Source organism: Myotis daubentonii, chromosome 12 (assembly GCF_963259705.1).
Source record: "Myotis daubentonii chromosome 12, mMyoDau2.1, whole genome shotgun sequence".
Taxonomy (NCBI): Eukaryota; Metazoa; Chordata; class Mammalia; order Chiroptera; family Vespertilionidae; genus Myotis; species Myotis daubentonii.
The window spans coordinates 36,675,918-36,696,674 of record NC_081851.1 but is presented as its reverse complement, the minus strand read 5'-3'; the positions used below and the strand labels follow the sequence as shown (position 1 = coordinate 36,696,674).

Genomic DNA, 20,757 nt, shown 5'->3' with positions numbered 1-20,757 from the left:
ACCTGTTTAACCCCTTCCTCAAACATATGTGACCGGGGGGCCTGTTTGCTCCAGGGAACAGCCTCTGAAACGTGCCTCATGTGACACGAGGCTGGAGTCCGGGGGACTGAATTCTGCTCGGCCCTCCATGTGGCTGTGGACATCCCTCTACACACGGTGGACGCTGAGGGCAGGCCCTGAGCACGCCGGGTGGCTGTGTCCGGCATTGAGACGCCTGACCCCGGTGGTCATGGCCATACTTGGGGGGGGGGGCGCTGGCTCCAGCTGCCTCCTCCCCCAACAGGCCTCCGGGGCCAGTGGTCGTCTAATTGAGTCTTCCCTGCCCCCGGGACCCTGCTTGTCGAAGGACCCTGCCTCAGACTGCTCTCCGCCTGCACACAAGGAGTGGCAGGTGGGCCCACAGGGCAAGTGCTTTCAGAACCCCCTGCGGGCAGGTGGGGTTGGGAGCTGCTGAAGGGAATGGGGGGGGGGGTTCCCTTTCAGTGAGGCCGAGAAGGCAGAGACCAGAGAGCCAAGCGAGGTGCGTCCCCACGGTTTATTACGGAAGCCTATAAAACAGCCACATCGAGTACTTTCAAAATCACAAAATGCACCACATTCATTTTTTTAATATGCAACACGGAATATTATATACAGATGAAGCCCACGTGACAGCAAAAACACTCACACGGCACCGGTTTCATCTCCAAACAAAACACACAAGTGCTTTTTCAATATTAAAACAACTGTGATAAAAACATATTAATATTTTGAACCATGTTTACAATAGAGAAAAATTCATATTTTACTAAATAACAAATATTTAACAGCAAAAACTTTATACTAAATATCTATTTTGAATTATAACAAAAATAGTACTTATAATAGTTTATAAAGACAGACACAAAATTATAACATTTATGAAAAAAAAAAAGTTTTGTGTATAAAATAATATCATAGCGATCTGGGCAGGGTCAGGATGGTGCCCAGAACACAACACCAGCGCCCAACATCGAAAGTGCTTCAATCTGCAAGCCCGGGGCAGGAGAAGGGTTGTGGGGTTTTGTCTCTTTAACGTCAAGTTACGATCGTTAGGAATGGTGAGTGAGGAAACATCACCCATCTACGCTACGTCTAGAAAACCTACACACAGACACACGGACACCGATGGACGCACAGAGGAGAGATGGATGGACGTCGACATGGGAACCCCTCGCTCAGCCGGTCAAGAGCTTTCTTCCTTCTCTGGTTACCTTTGAGACCCAGCAGGCAAACGATCCTTCTTTCCTCCTCACAGGGACCCTCCTCAGCCTCCCCTCTGCCCCTCTCCAGCTGGTCACCCCACATGGACGGTCCACTGAGGCCTTCCAGCGCCCTCCAGCCACCCACCCCCGCCAGGGCCATGCCCATGCCCAGGGGACTCCCTGCCTGAAGCTGCACCCGTGCATCCCTAGCTATTCGATCGAGCACGACTGGGCCGGGGCAAGCTGGGTTGGCTTGAAGGGTTAACTTCCGGGCTTTTTGTGGACGGCCAATTCTGGTGGACCAGGCAGCTATCCTGCAAGTTCTGATGAGTCTTCCCACATTTTTGCCTGCTTTTCAGAATGCAGAGAAATTGAGAGATTTGACTAAATTTTTTAAATGTCTATGTTTTGCCAATGATATCTGCTCCACGCTCTTTTTTAATAATGAAAAGGCAGAAACCAAATGAAGCAATTGAGGACAGGTGGTTCTGAGTGGCGTCCAGAGCAGAGTGCCATCTGTCCCCTCAGCACCATCAGAGGCAGCCACTGAGTGGTCACAGCGGTCGCCTCTTGGACAGGCAAAGGCATCGACGCCCGGCACCTTCCTCCGTGTGCTGGCTTTCTTGTAAAGAGGATTCATCGCTTTTATAGCATCAGAAGCCAACTGAGAAACATAGACAGCAAAGAAAAATCCACAACCAGACAAGATCGCTGAAGACTCATCAAAGGCCCCAAGCCAGCTCGGGGGGCGTCCCAAATTGCCGACTCCAAATGCTGGTGGCAGCAGCTACCCCTCTTTCCCCCAGTCATCCCCCGACTGGCCCATTTCCAAGCAAATCACTTCTGACAACTCGCACGTGCTCTCCTCAGCTCTCCCTGCAGCCTCCCCGCAGCCCCTCAGGACCGCTGAGGAAGGGCTGCCTTCTAGCTCACCTCCCCTGGCCTTCGTCTCGTCCCACACCCCTGAGCTGGGCTAAGCAGACAGTGGCATAGAGGTGGGAAGGGACTTCAAGGACACCTTTCCAAGGCCGAAGGGTGAAGGTTAAGGAAGGGACAATGGAGCCCCTCGCTCCCTGTCAGAGAAAGAACCCGTATCCTTCCCCATACTCACCAGCCCAGTGGGGGCACCCGGGGGGACAGTGACGGTGTGGGAGATGGTGGCAGCCTCCAGGTCCCCATGCTGTGGGCAGAGGTGGGGGGTGGGGAGAAGCAGCGGGCCATTCCTCACCTTCAGCCGGGGGACAAAGGCAGAGGTGCTGGGTTTCACCCCAGAAGTGCAGTTGAGGTTGAGCCCACAGAAGGTCTGGGGCCTGGGGGAGCTTCTGAACCTCAGCCAGAGAGGCCGAGTCACTCGCAGAAGTCAGTCCCCCAGCAGCTGGGACGGAGGCTGGGGGGTGGAGGAGGTGCAATTCCAGTCCCCAGAAACGCCGAGATTCGGTTAGATCAGTGAATAAATATGAGCCAAGGGCCTTGGGGGGCGGGGGGGGGGGGTAACAGTGGAGCAGGATGGGCTCAAGGCCACCCGGCCGGGAGGTGGGGATGTCATTGCTGTGTGCATGCCCAGGGCCACCAGAGAGGATGCTGGGAGGACAGGGCCTGGAGCTCTTTGCCCCAACTTCAGAGGAAAGAAAAAAGTAGCAGCAATAGGTAATTTCAAATGTCCAAACTGGCAAAGGGGGGGACTCTAGGCGAAGACCAGGAGGGGCAGGTGCCTGATTCTGAAGAGAGGCAGGAGGGGGCGGGTGCTGAAGAGCCCAACTCTTCCTCCTGCCCACCCCCCCATGTCGACCACATGACCTCAAACCAATAGGGTCCAAACGAAATGGGCAGGGAGGGATCCATTGGGAACATGACAAGCAAATGCTGCAGCGTGAGCTGACTGCCATTTAACACTGTAACGGGCATGCGGGGCCCCCGCCGTGCCCTGTCCCAGGAGCTAAGCTGGTGGGAACTGGAGAGAGACTGGGAGAAGCAGGAGCCAAAGAGCTGGGCCCTTCTGGCTTTGGGTAGGGCTTGCCAGGGAGAGAAAACGGGAGGGCCAGGTATGGGGGCCGCTCCCCTTCCCCGGATTGCAGCCCCCTCCCACACACAGGTTTGTATTCTTCCATCGCCCCCCCACCCCAGGGCCTGGCCAGGCTGAGGCAGGGGTGTGGCCAGGCCCCGTTAGACCGTGGCACTTAGCATGGCCTCCGTCTCGGGCAGGATCTTGTTCTGGTTCGAGTCCAGGCCAAAGAACTTGACACTGAGGCCGTCCACGGGGTGCAGGACAGGGACCAGGGTGATGCGGGGGAAGGTCCGGGTGGCCAGCTCAAAGCGGCTGGTGCTGGCCAGCTCCACCGCCAGCACCTTCAGGAACAGCTTGGCCAGGTGCTTGCCCAGGCAGGTCCGGACTCCGCCGCCGAAGGGGAGGTAATGGAAGCGGCCGTCCTTGTCTTCGCTGCGAGCCTGGCCGAAGCGGTCGGGGTCAAATACGTTCACGTCTTTGAACACAGGCGCCGTGTCGTGAGTATCCCGGATGCTGTACATGACGCTCCATCCTTTGGGGATCTGGAAACCCTGGAGGCAAGATGGGGAAGGGGTTGGTGGTGAGGCCAGCGGAGATCCGAGAGGGCCCGGACTCCCTGCCTGCCAGCCCCCCTCCAGATGTTCCCAGAGACACCCTACTGCGATCCCCTGGCCTGGCCAGCACCCTCAGCATGTGAGTTGTCTCTTATCTATAGAGTGTCTACATGCAATGTCATAGATGACACCCAGGCTGGCTTCGTCTGACCCAGCATTTGGGTCGAGGTCTCTCCCATCAGATCGAAAGCTCCTTGAAAACAAGGGGTGTCTCCCCATCAGACTGAGGTACCCCGAGGAGGGGAGTCTGTTCTTTCCCATCAGCCCGAGGCAGTGCTCCCACCGGCCCCCTGCGGCCCACCCCCAGGGGCCCAGGCTCACGTCGAGCTCGAAGGTCTGCAGCACGGTGCGGTAGCCGCCGGAAATGGGCGTGAAGAGGCGCATGACCTCCTTGATGACGCAGTCCAGGTAGTGCAGGCCGCTGAGCGTGTCCAGGCGCAGCGTGCCCTCGCAGGCGCAGCCGCCGCTGTGCAGGAGGCCGTGGGCCCGCAGCTCCTCCCGCAGCTTCTCCAGCACCGCCGGGTGCTTCAGCAGCTGCATGATGAGCGAAGTGCTGGCGCTGGCGGTGGTGGCGTAGGCCGCAAAGATCAGCTCCAGGGTCCCGTCCTGCCGCGCAGAGAGGAGAGGCACCGTGAGGGATCCGTTCAGCCAGGCAGACCCAGCCCGGGGGAACCCCACTCTGCCAGGGTCCCCCGAGCCTCAGCGTCCTCTAGCTGGGTCCTGCCTGCTTCCTCCAAGCCTCATGTTGCTGGAGCATTTGGGCCCCGATGGACACAGGTCAGAGGGTCCGTGCCCTGATTCAGCAGGAGATACAACTGCTACCGCCCAGGGCAGGGGCACTGGCCTGGCAGTCCCCTGGGTGGGGCCACTCTCACTCACTGCTGGATCCCGGGCCCTGAGCCCCAGCAGCCTGGTCCGTGCAGTGAGCTCACAGGAAAAAGAAAAATCCCCAGGGGCCATGCACTATGCAGGTGAGTGAGGTGGGGGCTCAGGGTCAAAACCCCAACCTTCCCATCCCCAGCTCCTTCCACTACCCCCAGGAGGGCATCGGGGACCGGGAGGCAGTCTGAGGCCAGGCCCACGAGGACCTGGGAGGGCACAGCAGTGCGAAGGCTGAGGGGACTCCTCCAGGGTATCCTGGGGAGCAGGACCCCTGGGCCCTGGGAGCCCCGTGGAAAGGGCCCAGCAGATGGCCTCATTCCAAGCCCTGCATTTTACACATGTGGACGCCAGGCCCGGAGAGGGGCGTGAGGGGGCCTGGGCCCCTTGCTTGCCATGGCTCCACCTATGAAATGGGCAAGATATTCGGCTTCTTCCTGGCTCACCAGGAGGAAAACTGAGGCTAGAAGAGGAGGACGCAAAGGCAGGTTGTGGGAGTCTGCAGCAAGTCTCCACCTGCTCCGGGCAAGTGTGTGGGGGGCGGGGTCTACAGGAGGTGAACTAATGGGTCCCTTCTCAGGTGGAACACCCCCTAAGAAAGGCGGGCAGGAAGCCCTCCTCGGAGCCCTATGTGGACCATCTCTTGTCGGCAGCCCAAGTGGGGCTTCCTCAGTGCCAAGCAGGCCGGCGTCAAAGGCCACCAACCGGAAAAGGCTGGTGGGATGGGAGGAGACACGAGTTAGTTCCAAATCTAAGGACTGGGCTGCCCGCCAGCAGGTGGCTTCCCCTTCTGGGTCCGAGTTTCCCTAGGTGACCTACCAGGGCTCTTGGGACCATTAAAATGCACTGAAATCTTAGAGACTCGGGGGAGGGGAGGAGGTGGGCAAGCACCACTGACACTGAGTCCCTGCGGAGGGCGCTAAGGACCAATTTCTCACATCTCTTTCCAGTGGTGGCTAGGACTGGGCGGGACAGAGAGCCCGGGGCCCGTGTCATGGGGACACTTCACCAGCAGGACTGGGTGCACAGCGGTTCGCGGGCAGAGGGAAGGCAGCCGCCCATGGCAGGTGCTCCCAGTCCTCCCACCAGCCCCTGTGCAGGGCGGGCAGGGACACGGTCTCCCTCCTGCTTTCGCGCCAGCCCAGTGCGGCGACGCCGCAGCAGCTGCTCAGAAACTGTCCCTGTGGAGGCCGCGGGGGCCGGCGCCATCCCCCCCATGGGCACTGGCGCTGCCCGCGGGGAGGCCCCCACCTTCAGCTCCTGCATGGTCATCTCCTTCCCGTGCTCCTTGCTGCTCTCGATGAGGATGTCCAACGCGTCCGAATAGTCCTTGCCCTGCGTGCACTGCAGCTTCTCCCGGATCGCCTTCTCCAGGCCCTTCTGTAGGGTCTGTCGTGCCTGAATGCCCTGGGGGGAGAAGGGGCCGTCCTGTCACCCAAGGGGAAAGGCAGGGCCACCAAGGGCCTCCTCCAAGGCGGGGCGGGGCGGGGGGTTTCTATGAGAAGGCCCCCGCTCCACAGAGACCACGGTGAAGGCTCCCCCCGCCCTCCCACTGGCAGCCCCTCTGTCCGCGTGACTGGGCGCTCACCCGCCGGTAGCCACTGAAGGGCAAGTCGACAGGCAGGGAGAAGACGTTCTCCACAAACTGCTGGTAGACCTCAAAGAGGTGCCCGAGGTCCTCTTCGGGGATGCTGAAGCCCAGGAGGACGCGGATGGCCATGCGGAAGGTGAGCTGCTGGGCCTCCTGGTACACGTTGATGGCCTCGGGGTGGCTGCTCCAGGCGCGCAGCGTGTCCTGGATCACCAGCTGGATCTTGGGCAGGTAGCTCTCCAGAGCCTCGTGGCTGAAGATCTTGGAGAACACCTGGAGGGAGAGAGGCGGGCGGGCGCCCGGTCAGCTGGACTCGGGCTGCCTTCGAGGCCCCCGGGGGCCTGGCTGAGGCACAGGTCCCCTGGCTGTGACCGGGGAAAACTCCAGGTCCTCACGCTGGCCACGCTCCACCTTCTGTCTCCTGGACCCTGTGCCCTCCCTGGCTCCCCTAGCCCAGCAGTCGGCAAACTCATTAGTCAACAGAGCCAAGTAGCAACAGTACAACGATTAAAATTTCTTTTGAGAGCCAAATTTTTTAAACTGAAACTATATAGGTAGGTACAGTGTTAACTTAATTAGGGTACTCCTAAGGCTTAGGAAGAGCCACACTCAAGGAGCCAAAGAGCCACATGTGGCTCGAGAGCCGCAGTTTGCTGACCACGGCCCAAGCCTGACGGGCCTGTGTCTTGATGGCGGGTGGCGGGGGCAGGACGGGATGAAAACATCATTCATCAGAATTTTTACTCGGAGACCTTCCACATCACTCCCAGGGTGACCTGCGCGCTCATCTTCTGTCTGGAGCTCAGAAAAGCTTGTGCTCCAAACAACGGCAAAGCCCTGGGCGCTGGGCAGCCCAATTGCCCACAGGCCTGTGGCTGATGCGGCCGTGCCAGCCACAGGGGCAACACAGAGAGGTCTGGGCAGGGCTGGAGCGGAGGCACTGGCCCATTCCCGAATCCCCGGGCCACAGGGCAGAAGTGCCCAGGAGTGGAACAAAGGTGAGCAGAATGGGCGAGGACGAGGTGGCTCTTCTGCTCCACTGACGGGAGAACAAGAGAGTCTGAGGCTAGACTGCAAGTAGGACTTCCTGAAGCCCAAATTTGCTCTCACTCCCTGGGAACCATGAACAAGGTGGAGATCCTAGAGCAGCGGTTCTCAACCTGTGGGTCGCGACCCCTTGGGGGGTCAAACAACCCTTTCACAGGGGTCATCTAAGACCATCGGAAAACACATATATAATTACATATTGTTTTTGTGATTAATCACTATGCTTTAATTATGTTCAATTTGTAACACTGAAAATACATCCTGCATATCAGATATTTACATGACGATTCATAACAGTAGCAAAATTACAGTGATGAAGTAGCAACGAAAATAATTTCATGGTTGTGGGTTTTAAAGGGTCGCGGCATTAGGAAGGTTGAGAACCACTGTCCTAGAGGGTCTGTTAACAGCTGGGCCATCAAAAAGGTTTCAGTGTGACCAGGTTTGGAGGCAAGGGGGTGGGGGCTAGGCTTTCCACCCCAAAAGATCACAAAGGCTAACGGAAGCCCTTTCTCATTCCTGGCATCTTCCTGGTCCATGTTAAGTAGCCAATGAGACCCTGTTGCCACCCCCCTTGCTTTCAGTCGTCCCAATTCCTCAGCAACCCCTCCTGCCCCTCCTCACCCAGATGCCCCGGCTGCTGCCAAGGTGTATACGGGAGGGGAGAGAGGGGAGGATGTTAGTTTATTTACTGATGGCCTGTGGGTCTCACTTGTAACCGACACCCTCCATCCACCCCCCCACACACCCAGAGTCTGGAGCAGAAGGGGTGCCCTCCCGCCAGCACCAAGGGGAAGGTCATGGGGAAAGGAGGGGGAGGGGCAGCTCACGGGAAGGAGGCAAATATTCCTCCAGCCCCCCCACCCTGCCCCATGCAAACCACACACACGCGCCCGCCCTCCCCTCCTGCCCCCCAAACACAACCACCGCACAAACTGTAAATGTGAGAATTTCCCCTGCAGTCAGCTCGAGGAGGAAAAGGTAACATTTTCCTGGCCTCGGCCCTGCATGGCTAATGGGAGGGCTGGTTTGCAGAAATAACAGTGCTGGCCCTTCAGTGGCCCAGCCAGGCATTCACAATAGCACTTTCATTCCGAAATTCCCGGTGGGCAGAGGGAGGGAGGGAAGGAGGGGGGGAGGCCGCTGGTGAGGGGCAGAGAAGCCGCCCTGTTTGGGGCTGCTCCTGCTAGGAAGGGACAGCTGAAAGGTAGACGGGCGATGGGAGGTGGGCAAGGGCAACCCAGGCCTGGACGGGTCACACACACCTTGTCCAGTGCGGGGTCCCAGGAATCCCCAGGGGGGACTTCGGCTGCCAGCTCCCTTCACAGGGTTATGGATAAAGGCAGTGCTCTCTGTCTCAGCCTTCCACCCTGGCCTCCTTAGGATTCTAGGTTCAGCTCTTGGTCAAAAATCTTATGGGCTGGGAGTGGGGGCCCTGTCCCCAGACCTCAACGCTGGCCAACTAAGGGGCCTTACAGAACAGCAAGGAGCCCACAGGGTGAGCAGAGAGTGGCACGTGGGAGCTGAGCGGGCTCGCTGGGAAAGTGGAAAGATAACTGTGGCCACCAGGCCTCGGGGGAGGAGCAGGGGGAAGGCTGGAGGTGGGAACAAGCAAGGACAAAGGAGCCACACCTGGCCCAGCGTCGGCCAGCCCAGGGCCGCCTGAGGGGTGCTGACATGGAAAGCATGGAGGCCGGGGATGGCCAGGCCCCCAGCGTGAGGGAGACCTGGGCTCCAAGCTGGGCATGTAGAGGGGCAGTAGGGCAGAGGCCACACTGACCAGAACCGGCAAAGTCAATGCCAGCTGGGCCCTAAGGGGCAGGGGGTGGCGGGAAAAGGCAGGCTGGGTGCCCAGAGGCCTGATTTTAACCCCAGATCACCCACCAACTTGCTGTGCGATCATGGCCAAGTCACCCCCCAGGCTCAGCGTCCTCATCGATAAAATGGCGAGGTTGAGCCTGGTGACCCCTTTTTTCCTTTCAATGTGCACAGCACATACACCCCAGTAGCCATATGTCCCTAAGCAGATGCTATCCCCTCCAAGAAGCCCAGAATCTGGCACTGCACGAGTCCCCTGGTGCCTGCCAGGCCCCCACGCACACACCCTACAAGGGCTACGGTGGCCCAGGAGGGGCCATCTCGGGGTTACCAAAAGGGGAGCTCTCCGGGCCCCCAGTGCAACCTCGGGAGTGGCCAGGCTGGACCCACTGGCAAGCCCTGCCCTGCCCCAAAGGTTACATTCCCTGCGCCCTCTAGCGATGGCCGACTGAATAGCGCCTTCTGGAGCCTTGGGGAGGGCAGGGAGGACTGGGGAGACCTGGGACTGAGCCCAGGGACTGCAAGGGCCCATGGCCCACACCTCAGAAAGCCCACAAACACCTTGAACTTGCAGCCCCACCCCCACCCCAGGCTGGGCTTCCAAAAGGAGAACTGCAGCCAGGAGCAAGGCTCTTATCTTGACCCAACAAGAAATCTAACTTCTGGAGTCTCTCTTTCACCTGGATGCGCCAGGACTCTCTCTCCTCAGAGCCCCCTGAGGTGGAGAAACTACCCAAAAGAGAAGCCAGGCAAAGGCAGTTTCCGGCACTGCGGGACCAAGGGGCTTTGCTGGCGAGTCCCCAAGGCCAGGCGCCTGCCTCTGGCCGGCTGTTCCATAGGCACTGGGCCTCCCAGGCCCCAGGAAAACTCCAGGGCCTCATCCCCGGTCTGTGCCCAGGGTTAACAACGGGGCACTTCCCGCAGCAGGGGCAGCCCCCACCACACAGGCCAGGAGGAGGCGGAGGTGCTGGCCAGGGCAGAGGGAGGCTGCAGTGGGGCGGGCGGGGTCAGGACTGGGGCATGTGGGAAGGTGCCCAGTGGAGCCGCTCAGTGTGAAGAAAGGAAGGGCTCCCGGCCCCCAGAGCCGCCTTCCCTGACCACAACAGTAACAGCAGCCAGGGCGGCTTTGTCCCCCTCTGGGCTTCCCTTGGAATTCCCAACAGTGAGCCAAGAACGCTGGACAAAGGTCATCGGGAACCAGGCCTGGCAGAGGGAGCAGCAGGTATGGACTCTCTACCAGGGTTAAAGCCGGGGAGGGCCAGGGCAGAGGGTGGGGGAGACCTGGGAACTCTCAGCCACGGGCTGGGCAGGCTGGGCTCCTGACCTTAGGATGTGCTTGGAAACCCTGCCCCTGCCCCTGCCCCTGCCCCTGCCCCTGCCCCTGTTGGTTTCCCAACAACACAGTGGCTCAGGAGTCCACATCCCTGGTTCTCCTTCTCCCCTGGATGAGAGATGATGCCACAATGGGGATGAGGAGGGTAGGGAGGGGGGACCACCAAGGGGCTTGTCAAAGCTCAAATTCCCTGTAATTGATTTTACAAATCCTTCCTCCTCCCCCCCTCCCACCTCTCACCCGGTGTCCCTGGGAGGGGAGTCACTCAGTGAACCCCCAGGGCCCTGCATACTGCTATGCCCAGCCAGATAACCTTCCCCTTCTCTGCTGGCCGCTACGGATGGACAGACAGACTGAGATGGATGGGCAGCCTCCAGAGCTGGAAGAGCCAGAGAGGGAACCCACTCCCTGGGCCAGTGACTCAGACTGGGAGGAATGGAAGCGGCTGCCCGGGAGGGTGGGGGCCGAGGCAGGCCACCCTGCCAAGCCACCGGAGCCGTGGCCTTAGGAGTGGAAAGAATAACAGAGGGCACGCAGCCACCGGGGCAGCTGTCCGCACAGCACAGGGGTGACGCCAAGGTGTGTGCTTTATACTCGAGCAAGAGGGAGGACAAGAGAGGACGTCATCTTCCCAGCCGCCTGGCATTTCCACCGGGCCTGGACTGCACCCTGGCTGCCTCCTGCACCAGCCCCTACTCAGGCCCTCTGGTTGGGCGGGGCTGGCCCAGACCCCCTAGCCTGTGCGTGTCCCTCTGGGCTCCCAGCATCTGCAGAAACAGTGTACCTGGCCCCCATTTGCCTCCAGCTCTAATCATCTCCCCTCACTCTTCCACTCACCACAAGAGCACCCAGTGCGGGAGAGGAGGGCAGCACTTGGCAGAGCCACAGACACTGACAAGGTTTGCCCACCCATTCCTCTTCCAGCCATAGTGAAACCCCACCCCCCTTCCCACCCCCCCGGAAAGCTGAGGCCCAAAGGGGAAGGGCCTCCCAAGGTCACGTCCAGGGCATGATTGGCCACACCCACCAGGGTCCCTGAACCCCCTGCCTGGCACCATTCCTAGCCCCATCAGCTCTCTACTCAACCCCAAGGCTCTGACAGAGCCCTGAGGGGGACCCCCCTCTCTGGCCCAAGTTTATTCTAAGGGCAAGGCCAGCTGTCCGGGCTACTCTGTTTTGCCCTCAGTATTTCTCAGCCCTGGAGACACGGTCCCAATCCCTGCCCTTCTGCCTGGGAACCTGGAATGGATACATCAGTGGCATAAGGGGCTCAGGGCTAAGCACCCACGCCCTCCCCACCAAGGCCACACTTGTCTCCCAAGGCTGAAGAGTGAACAAGCACATCAGCATCACAGGCACAGACCCCTCCCCATCCTGGGAGGAGGACACAGAACAGAGGGAAAAGGGAGGGGGTGGCCCCCAGCTCCAGCCAACCCACCCTCCCACTGTTTGGCACAAGGGCATGGAGAGGGAGGCACCGCTCTCAGGCGCCCTGGAGGCTGGCTGTGGGCTCCTCCCCCACTGACCTTCAGAGACATCCTGCCACCTGCCCCCTCCATGGCCCCTGTGCCCACCAGCTGGTGCTACAGTGGCTTTTGGGTGAAGGACTTCAGCTGGTGGGACAGAGGTCTATGCCAGGAGGCCCTCCCAATAATAGAGGTGCCTGCCTCCCTCCTTCCCGTTCAAAGCAGGTGGGAACTTCTGTCTGAGCTGAGCCTCCTGGAAATGACTTCGAAGTCATTGGTCCAAGGCCACCAAGAGATAGGCCTGGCTGGCCTCCCCCCAGGACCCTGCAACCACGGCCCTCCTGGCTCTGCCTGCCTGCGGAAGCACCTCCTGGCTGCTCCATCCCCACATAATGCACAGGGTTTCTGAGAGGAGTACAGTGACCCTGAGCCTAAGCTCCACCCCCGCCCAGGATGGGGCCTAAAGGGTGAGTGAGAGTCCCTCCCTCCAAAGCCTGGGGAGCCCTTGCCCCACCTCAGCCTCCGCCACAGAAGTCCTTGGAGCCAGGGATCTGGGAAGGAGAAGCAAGAAGACTACTCCTGGGCCTCCCCAGTCCAGGGGTCCCAGGCCAAGTGCATCTCTAAGTTCTGGGAAGACCATTGTCTGAGGTGCCCGGAAGCTTCTGGCCCCTTGGTGCAGAGACCCAGCCCTATCTCTGGAAGAGGAAATGTCTGACCATTCCACCCCCCGCCCCCAATCATTCCTACCAGACTCGACCCACCCTTCCGGGACAAACCCCAGCCTCTCTGCACACAAAAGAAGGGGGGGGGCGCCTCCTCCGTCAATCAGGGGCACTCCAGGTGGGGGAAGTGTAGCAGAGGAGGAGGGACAGAGTTTGGTGGTGGCTGCAGGGACACAGGCCCAGCTTTCAGAGAGGACTATTTTAGACTGGGAAAGACTTTTCGAACTTTCTCCCTGGCAACCCCTCCCCTCTTGGCCCTAGACAACCAGGGCAGCCGGGGCTAACACCTGGACGCGGTGATGGCCGTGAGGAGTCCCTTCCCAGAACATCTGGTCAGACCTCCCAGAGGAGGAGTGGGTCACCGGCCCCAGTGGAAACAGTGACGCTCCTACTTACCCTGCCAGCTGGGCCCCAGCACACCTGGGCCTCGCTTCCTGCGAATGCATCCTAACCAGGCCTGGGCCCGGCCCAGCAGCCCCCTCTCCAGGCACGTCCCTGACTGCAGCGTGAGCTGGAGAAGGCAGTGAGTGGCACCCGGCAGCCCCGCCCTGGCTGCACTGGGTCCACTGGGTGTTGGGTCCAGCAGATTGGCCATTCTCTCCAGGACCAACATGTGCCCCTGAGTATCCCCCTCTCATCCCTCCGGCTACACTCTGCTTTTTGCGGGCAAGGACCAGGTTTCCTGCTTTATGTCTGTATCTAACCCAAGTCTTCTATTTAGCTCAGGAACACCAAATAGAGAGATTTTCCACGCACTTACTGTAGGACCATGTGTACACATGTCACACAGCAAGAACACAATTAGTACACACAAAGGGGGGGGCCTGCATTGGTTCCCAAGCCTGTGTCAGGATGAACCTCACTATGGCTGCTCCCCATGCCCAGGGAGCTAGAGGGCAAGGCAAGCGTATGCCCTGTGTAGGCCCCATAGGGGTCCTCAGTTTTGCTCCCAGCTCTGTCCCACCACAGCCCTCTCTCCCCCTTCCCTGTGTATTCCTCTGACATTGGTCATCTACACCATCTCGCTCCTCCACTCCTCCCAAATCAGCAACAGGAGCCCCAAACCTTGGGGCTTTCCAGGCAGGCCCTCCCCACCTGGAGGCCCAAGGCCAAGTCAGGCAGAGGGTGGCTGGTTCCACAAGGCAGCAGCCTCACCCAGAAGCTCTCTGAATGCCCAGGGGCTCACACTCAGGTCTTGACCAAGCCTTCTTCTTCCCAGGATCCCTTCCCATCCCCACCCTCCAGCGTCTGCCAGCCCCAGGTGGGCAGGGCTGAGTAGGGCTCTGCCTGGTAGCCCGGAAGGAAACACCTCTTCCCATGGAGGAATGTTCAGGACTCCACCTGCCTTTGCTATGTCTCCTGGACTGAAGCCTCTCAAACTCTCTGAGTCTCAGTGTTCCCCCCTGTGAAGGGGAAAATAATTACTTTCTTGTCAAAGACTCTATAAAGATAAAAGGAGAAGCAATCGAGTTCTTTGGAGCTGGGTTTCTGAGCCCCAGCTTCCCTCCACATTCTTCGAGATGAGCTTTTGGTGAAGCCACAAACACTAAGGGAAAAAAGGTGCCCAAGATATTGGAAAAGCCCCCATTCCTGAGCCTCCAGCCCCCTCCCAGCCACTCCCCAGAACACCCTCCCTCCAATGTGACCAGGGCCCTGTTAGTGGCTTCCTGCTCTAGGGAGTCCCTTTCCTGTCCTGAAATACATGTTTTGTGGGAGGAGAGGCGTTGGTGGTGAGCGAGGACCAGCCCACTCCACGCGGGTTTTCCTCCTTTGGTCTGCTACGGAGAACTACTCTTCACAGGCCTTTCCGAAGACATCAAGTACTGTAAGACGAATCCCTACGTTCCCTGAGACCACCTCACACGCAGACTTCCGGCCGAGGGGGGCTGCCCACAGTCGCCCCCTCCCCTCTGCCACTCTATCCAGAGATCAGAGGCTGCCAGTCGGTTTCCTTCAGCTTTCAAACCTGAGTACTCTGACCCAATGGGAGGGGGGGGGGGAGGAAGGAGGAGAGGTCGTGCAGTCTCCCCCACCCCCTTCTGGACGCCCTAAGCCCGCAAGCCCGCTCCCCGCCCGGCGGCGGCTCAGCTTTCGGGTTACTGCAGTTCAAACAGCACGTGCCGCCCGCGCTCCGAGCCGCGGCGGCTGCAGCGGCGGCGGTTCCGCCCGGGAGGGGGCGGGGAGGCTCGCTCGCGGCGCGCTGGCTCTCCTCCTTCGCGCCTCTTGCAGGCGCTCGGGAAATCCACAGGATAAACACCCACTTTCTCTTCCCCTTTATGGGAGGGGGAAGGTGCGCTCTGATCCCCCGCCGCGCCTCCGCTGCTCTCCCATCCGCCTCGTCCCGCCCCCACTGTCCAGACCCGCGCGCGTCGTGGCCCCAATTTCACCTCGCCGCTCCCAGACAGAGCCCTGGAACCGCTGCGCACAAGGTGCCCCCAGCCCCCGCGCCTGCTGGCGTCGCTATGAAAGCAACCTGTGGCAGGCAGGCTAGGGTTGATTTTAGAATGACCCGTCGAAATTCACGGGGGAACCATGGCAAGAAGGGGAGGCCCAGCCATCGTCTACCCCTTTCTTCTTCCAGTTTTGGGGAGCACGGTGAGGGATTGGCGTTAGAGGCCTCAATCCCCTCACGTCCAAGCTCTGTCCAAAACACCCCTCAAAAAGCCACCCGCTGGACCAACAGTGGGCCAGCAAGAGGGCGGACCCGGCGGAGGCCTGTGCAGGCCCTCGCTCCGCATCACAGCAGAGAACCCCAGGAGGGCGTGCCAGCCGGGCACAGACGAGGTGGAGACGTCCCCAGGGCTCCGGGAACGCCTTACCCCAGGAGGGGTGCGCGGGAGAAGAGGGTCAGCAGGGTTGCAGGTCTCTTACCTTGCGCTTGTTGCGGTGGATGTCGCCAATGGAGTTGGCCACCGTGTTCGGGCCCAGAAGCATGCGCGTGCTGCGCGGCCACTCGGTGCTCACCAGGTGGTGCTCCCCCATGAGGATCTTGCGCACGTTCTCCGCGCCCGTCACGCGGATCAGCGGCCGCCCCAGCAAGTGCGTCTTGAACACGTTGCCGTACTTCTCCCTCCGCGAGGACTGGAAGCCGGAACCCTGCGGGAGCCACCATGGAGACCTCTCTGAGGGCGCGCTTCTCCGGAGGAGCACCAGAGGCCCAGCTTCCAGGGCCCGCAGGGTGGGGGTGGGGATGGGGGTGGGGGGCCACCATTCAAGGCACCAGTACCCTGACCCCCCCCCCCGCAATACACAGCACGCGCGTCGGTTTTATTTTTCATAGCAAGCACAGGAACTGGGAAGTAGGGCCCAGAGGATAATAAATAATGCGAGGAGGCGGGAGGCCCAGGGGCACCCCGCGAAAGCTGTTTTTCACTAACGACTGTCGGGAGGGAAAAGGTATCCCGGACGGCAGCACCCGAAGCTCGAGCCGCCGTCACCCTTCCTACCACCCCCAACTCCTCCGCCTCCTCGTGGAATAAATATTTCCAGGCGCCCGGCCACGGGCTGGCGAGACCCCGCGGAGTGGCCGCAGGCCAAAGATTATTTATAGCGGCGAGCGGTCCGTGCCCCGAGGCCGTCTCCGCCGCGGGGGGCGGGATTTCCGCGGCTCTCGGGTGTGGACCGCGAGGGGACCCGGTGGCCCTTTGCGGGCCCTGCGGGGTCTGTGCGCGATCCGAGAGCGAGATGTCCCTGGTGCCCTGTGCCCTGGAAACAACTGCAAAGGGCTTTCGTCGCCGCCCTGTAGTTGGGAACAGGAGCGGGAGGAAGGCGCGTCCCGCGGGGCTGGGCGGGGCGGGGCGGGGCGGGGCGGGCGGCCCGCGCAGGTAATTGGATCCCCCGCAGCGGCCGCCGCGGCGCTGGCGGAAGAGAGCCAGGCCCGAGCCCCGCCGCACTCGGAGGAGCCGGTGGGGCCGGCCCCCGGAGGGTACCGGAAACCAAGGGGACCTCCGAGAGGCGGGGGCGGGGGCGTCCGCTCACCTTTGACGTAGGCACTTGCTACCCCACCCCACGTTAACCCCTCTCCTGCCCAGGCCGCGCTGGGCGACCAGGGGAGGGGCGTCACCTGTCCCGCCGCCCGGCCTTCCAGCCCACAACAGCGAGATGCGGGCTGCAGGCTCCCGGGGCAGGCACGCCCGAAGGGACCACTTGGCTCCCCCTGTTCCCGGGTGGGCCCCCCCTGCTCCCTTTCCTCTCTTCCACGGAAAAGTGCTCTCCAGCTAGAGGTGCACACACCCCAGCACCGCCGAAAAGTGACTCTGCAGAACCCGGAGCCCTAATCACTTTTCCACATGCGCCTCCGGCCCGGCGCGCGACAGGGAGCGAGTCTGCAGCTCCCGCGCCTCCGGCAGGGGGGCTGGGCCGCGGGGACGCCGCCCCACTCCCGGTCGGCGGGTCGGGGAGAACAGCCCCCACCCGGCCGCCGACCTAGACGGCGCCTACGCCTTTAAGAGAAATCTAGGCGAGGGTGGAGGTGCGACCAAGCGGGGGTGAAGAGCGGGGTTCCCTCCCTCCGTCTGCTATACCGTCTCGCTCACTCCGTCTGACTCTCCGTCTCTCCTCTCCTTCTTTTCCTCTGTTTTTCTTTTCTTTCGACACAAAAGTCGGGCTGTGAATTTTCCGAGGTCGCCGCCGCCTCTCTCCCGCCACCCCCCCTCCCCGCCCCCCAGCCTCTGATCTGCCTAACTATAATTAAAGTGCGTTTTTTGTGGCATTAATAAAGAGTTATTTGTCCGCCGTTTCCACGGTCTTCACAAAGAGGACTTTCATAGGGGCGGCCGCTCGGGCCGCGAGTCCAATTTATACAAAAATGTTGTATTTTTAGCCCTGGGCTCTGTTTAGATGGCGCACGGTGGAAACGGAGAGCCCTTGGAGGTCCCCCCGTAAAATCTGATAAATGACTCCGAAAAAATAAAGCTGGGATTCAGAAGGCTCCCGTTAACCCCTTCAGCACCCCTCTGCGCGCACCCTTCCCCCCATCCCCCTCCCACCGCGGAGTCTAGGACCCCAAGGGCAACTGGATGGGGAGGCGCAGGCCTGCGTCCTCCTCCCCATCTTCTGCGCTTGGTTGGACGCTGAGCCCCTAGGGCCCTTGTGGGATTCTGAGAAAAGGTCAGGGGGACATGGGGGGGGCAGGGAAAGGTCAGGAAACGGGGGTGGGGGTGGTGACAGACCGCGGATTCCGCAGATTGGCTCTAACGAGGCAGGAGCTTATGCCCAAGTGAATTATTTTATTTCCTAAATTCTCGGCCAAAAGCCTAGACCACCGCTGCAGTTAACCCTTTAAAAAGTGTGGTGGCTCGGGATATGCTCTGGGGATTTCTTTATGGGAGGGGAGGAGGTAGTCTCATTGGTTAAAGTGAACCCCACCAGTTGCACGAACAACCCCCCAAAGAAAAGGGAAGATTCTGGAACTTGGGGAAGACCACAGCATCCCTCTCCCCGCGCCAGGTCCGCTGACACTTGGCGCCCAGCGGGATGTGTGTGCGAGCGAATTGCACGCGTCTGTTACTTTCAAGCCAAGCTTTCTCACTTCTAACTCCACAGGTCCCTGCGTCCACCTCCCACCTCACCTCTCCCGGCCGTGGTTGTCCGTTTCAGGACGCTCATCCTTCTCCTCCCCTCATCAGCATCAGCCTGACAAGCACTCGTGTGTGAGCGCACACCACACACCTCCTGCGGTAAACCTGGAGACGTCGTCCCCACGCCCGCCCCCAAGAAAAAGACCTGGTGTGTATCAAATTGCAAAAGCGATTGTCTAGCACTTGACGAGTTTAACTCCAGGTGAATCTCCCCATTACCTACCTGGGTCCGGTTCCCGACGCGCACCCCATTATCACCAGCAGTGCTGGGTTGTGCGGCATCCGACAACAAGCACACATGCACTCCATGGATCGCTCACACACCTCTCCCCAGTCTCACTCCCCCGCTGCACCGTCCTCGCCCAATAAGTAAACAGACCCTTTCCCCCGAAAGCAGAGAAACCTCGGGTCTCAGGCTTCTCATTTTCCTTGGGTTACTTCCTTCCTCTCCCACCACAAAACACACATTTTCTCGGACCGTGACCCAGCGGAGTTGTACCTGGAGCAGCCAACGAGGGGGCAGGAGCAAGTCCGGGTCTTTACTAGGCAGTTCTGACTGCCTCTGCCCCCCTCCCTCTCCTCCCCGACTCAATTTTCGGGTTCCAACGGCACCGCCAAAGCCCAGGAAGCTTACGGTGACTGGGGCCTCGAGGGCCAAGGGGAGGCGAAAGCGGACGCTCCGTGCACCTCTACCGCATAGCCTGCCACTGCGAAGAGTCTGTCTGGGGATCCTTCTGGGCCCCGGGACCTCTCGGATCAGCTCCCTGAACCTGCGCGCCCTGCGCCAGGGGGCTCCGAACCGCGCCGCGGGGAGATCCGAGGGAAGGGGCGTGGCGGGACCAGCGCCTCCGGGCTCCCGGCGCCCCCTGGCCGGCCCGCGGCACCAGCGGCCCCGCGCTCGCCGCTAGCGGACCCCGGAGAGCCACGGAGCGAGCGCGCCCTTACCTGTAGCAGCCAGTGGCCGGTCTCTCCGATGAGCGGGAAGCCCATGGAGCCCTTGGGGATGGGCAGCTTGCAGCTCTTGTCGCGGGTGGCCGCCCAGCGCAGCTGCCACAGCTGCTGCGACACGGCCAGCAGCAGCGTCACCGACACCAAGCACGCGGCGAGGGTGGCCAGCGCGGACACCAGCTCCAAGCCCTCAAAGAGCATGTTGGCGGCCGCTCGGGGGATTGGCTGTGCCGGCCGAGGCGGGGGAGGGGAGGGCCGGACGACGAGGGACTGGAGCGGCGGGGGAGGAGGGGCTGTGGCCGAGGGTCCTGGCACCTCCAGCCGAAACAGAGAAGGAGGAAGGGGCCGAGGGAAGGGGAGAGGGGAGTGGAAGCTTCGAGGGGAGAGCGGGAGCGGGAAAAAAAAAAATGCCTGGAAGAGAGAGAGAGGAGACACGAGGCGACTCGGAGTGTAACTTTGTTTGTTTGTTTGTTTGTTTGTTCCCTTATAGCGGACTTAGGGGCAGCTCGAGGGGTGGTGAGATGAAGCCGTGAATCAAGCTGGTGGGTTAGCTCTCCCCGCAACCATCACACTCGGAAAACTTTGAAAAACTTTGTCCAGCGGGAACCTCTCTTGAAACCCCTTCCCCTGCTCAGAAAAAAAAGGGGGGAGGGGGAGAGAGAGAGAAAATGCGATCGATTGGTCAAAAGTTTCCCCCTCAAATTCCTAGGTGGAAAAAAAAAGGGAAAAAATCCTAAATCCAAAAATTCCAACGAACCCAGAAACTTTGGGGGCAAGGGGAGAGGCTCCCCAGCGGAGGCGAGTGGAGAGGCCGGAGCCCAGCGTCCCTGGGCTGCCCCAGGCGGCGCGCCTTGGCTGCACCCCCGAAGCGGGCGCGGCGGGCGAGGCGGCGCGGCGGCCGGAGCGCGGGTGCGGAGCCGGCGGACCTCGGCCGGGATGGGACGCAGCCGGCGACAGAGCCACGGGCGAGCGCTGGGGCGGCGGCAGCGGCGGCGGTGGCGGGCGGGAGGGGTGAGGCGGGGTGGAGTTGGGGGAGGAGGTGAAAACCCGAGCTGGGCTATTGTATCAATTAAGAAAAGGCAGTCCGTCCCGGGACGCAGGCTCTCGGCTCTGGAGTTGCTGCTGGGGAAAGAAAGAGGGGGGAAAAAGAAAAGGAAGGCAAAAAAAGAATGAAAGAGGGGGAAAGCAGGAGGCAGGATTTCAGGGCTGGTGGTTTTAAAAGCTTCTCTCAATGTGAATTTGAGTCCAAAGCCAGGCGATGCGTGTGTTTATATAGAGGCGGGAGGCTGCGCCGTGGGCGCTCCGCCAGCCCCCCCCCCTCCCCGGCGCGCTCACAAAGCCGGAGGCGTGGTGAGAGGCCGGCGGCCCGAGCGTGTGAGCGCCCGCCGCCGCCCGCCCCGCCCCGGCCGCCCGCCGCCCGCGCCCGCCGCCCGCCCGGGACCCACTTGTAGCCGCCGCAGGATCAAACTCAGTTCACCTCTCGCCTCCTCTTCCTTCTCTCTGGCGTCTCGCTGATCCCAGCACCTACAGAC

General features: G+C 60.9%; 1 protein-coding gene across 2 annotated transcripts; it reads right to left on the bottom strand.

Moving 5' to 3' along the window:
• Window positions 1-521: 521 nt before the first annotated feature.
• On the bottom strand, window positions 522-20,476 carry LOC132213224 (cytochrome P450 26B1). 2 transcript variants are annotated; one of them, XM_059659449.1, is made up of 6 exons: window positions 19,223-20,475; window positions 15,570-15,794; window positions 6,310-6,585; window positions 5,973-6,128; window positions 4,164-4,448; window positions 522-3,779 (listed from the first exon to the last, which is right to left on the bottom strand). In XM_059659449.1, the coding sequence occupies exons 1-6, from the start codon at window positions 19,424-19,426 to the stop codon at window positions 3,387-3,389; spliced, it is 1,539 nt and encodes a 512-aa protein (XP_059515432.1). In that variant the 5' UTR covers window positions 19,427-20,475; the 3' UTR covers window positions 522-3,386. The 2 variants fall into 2 exon arrangements, with proteins under 2 accessions (XP_059515432.1, XP_059515433.1); XM_059659450.1 differs by lacking the exon at window positions 15,570-15,794 and having other exon boundaries at window positions 19,223-20,476.
• Window positions 20,477-20,757: the final 281 nt, after the last annotated feature.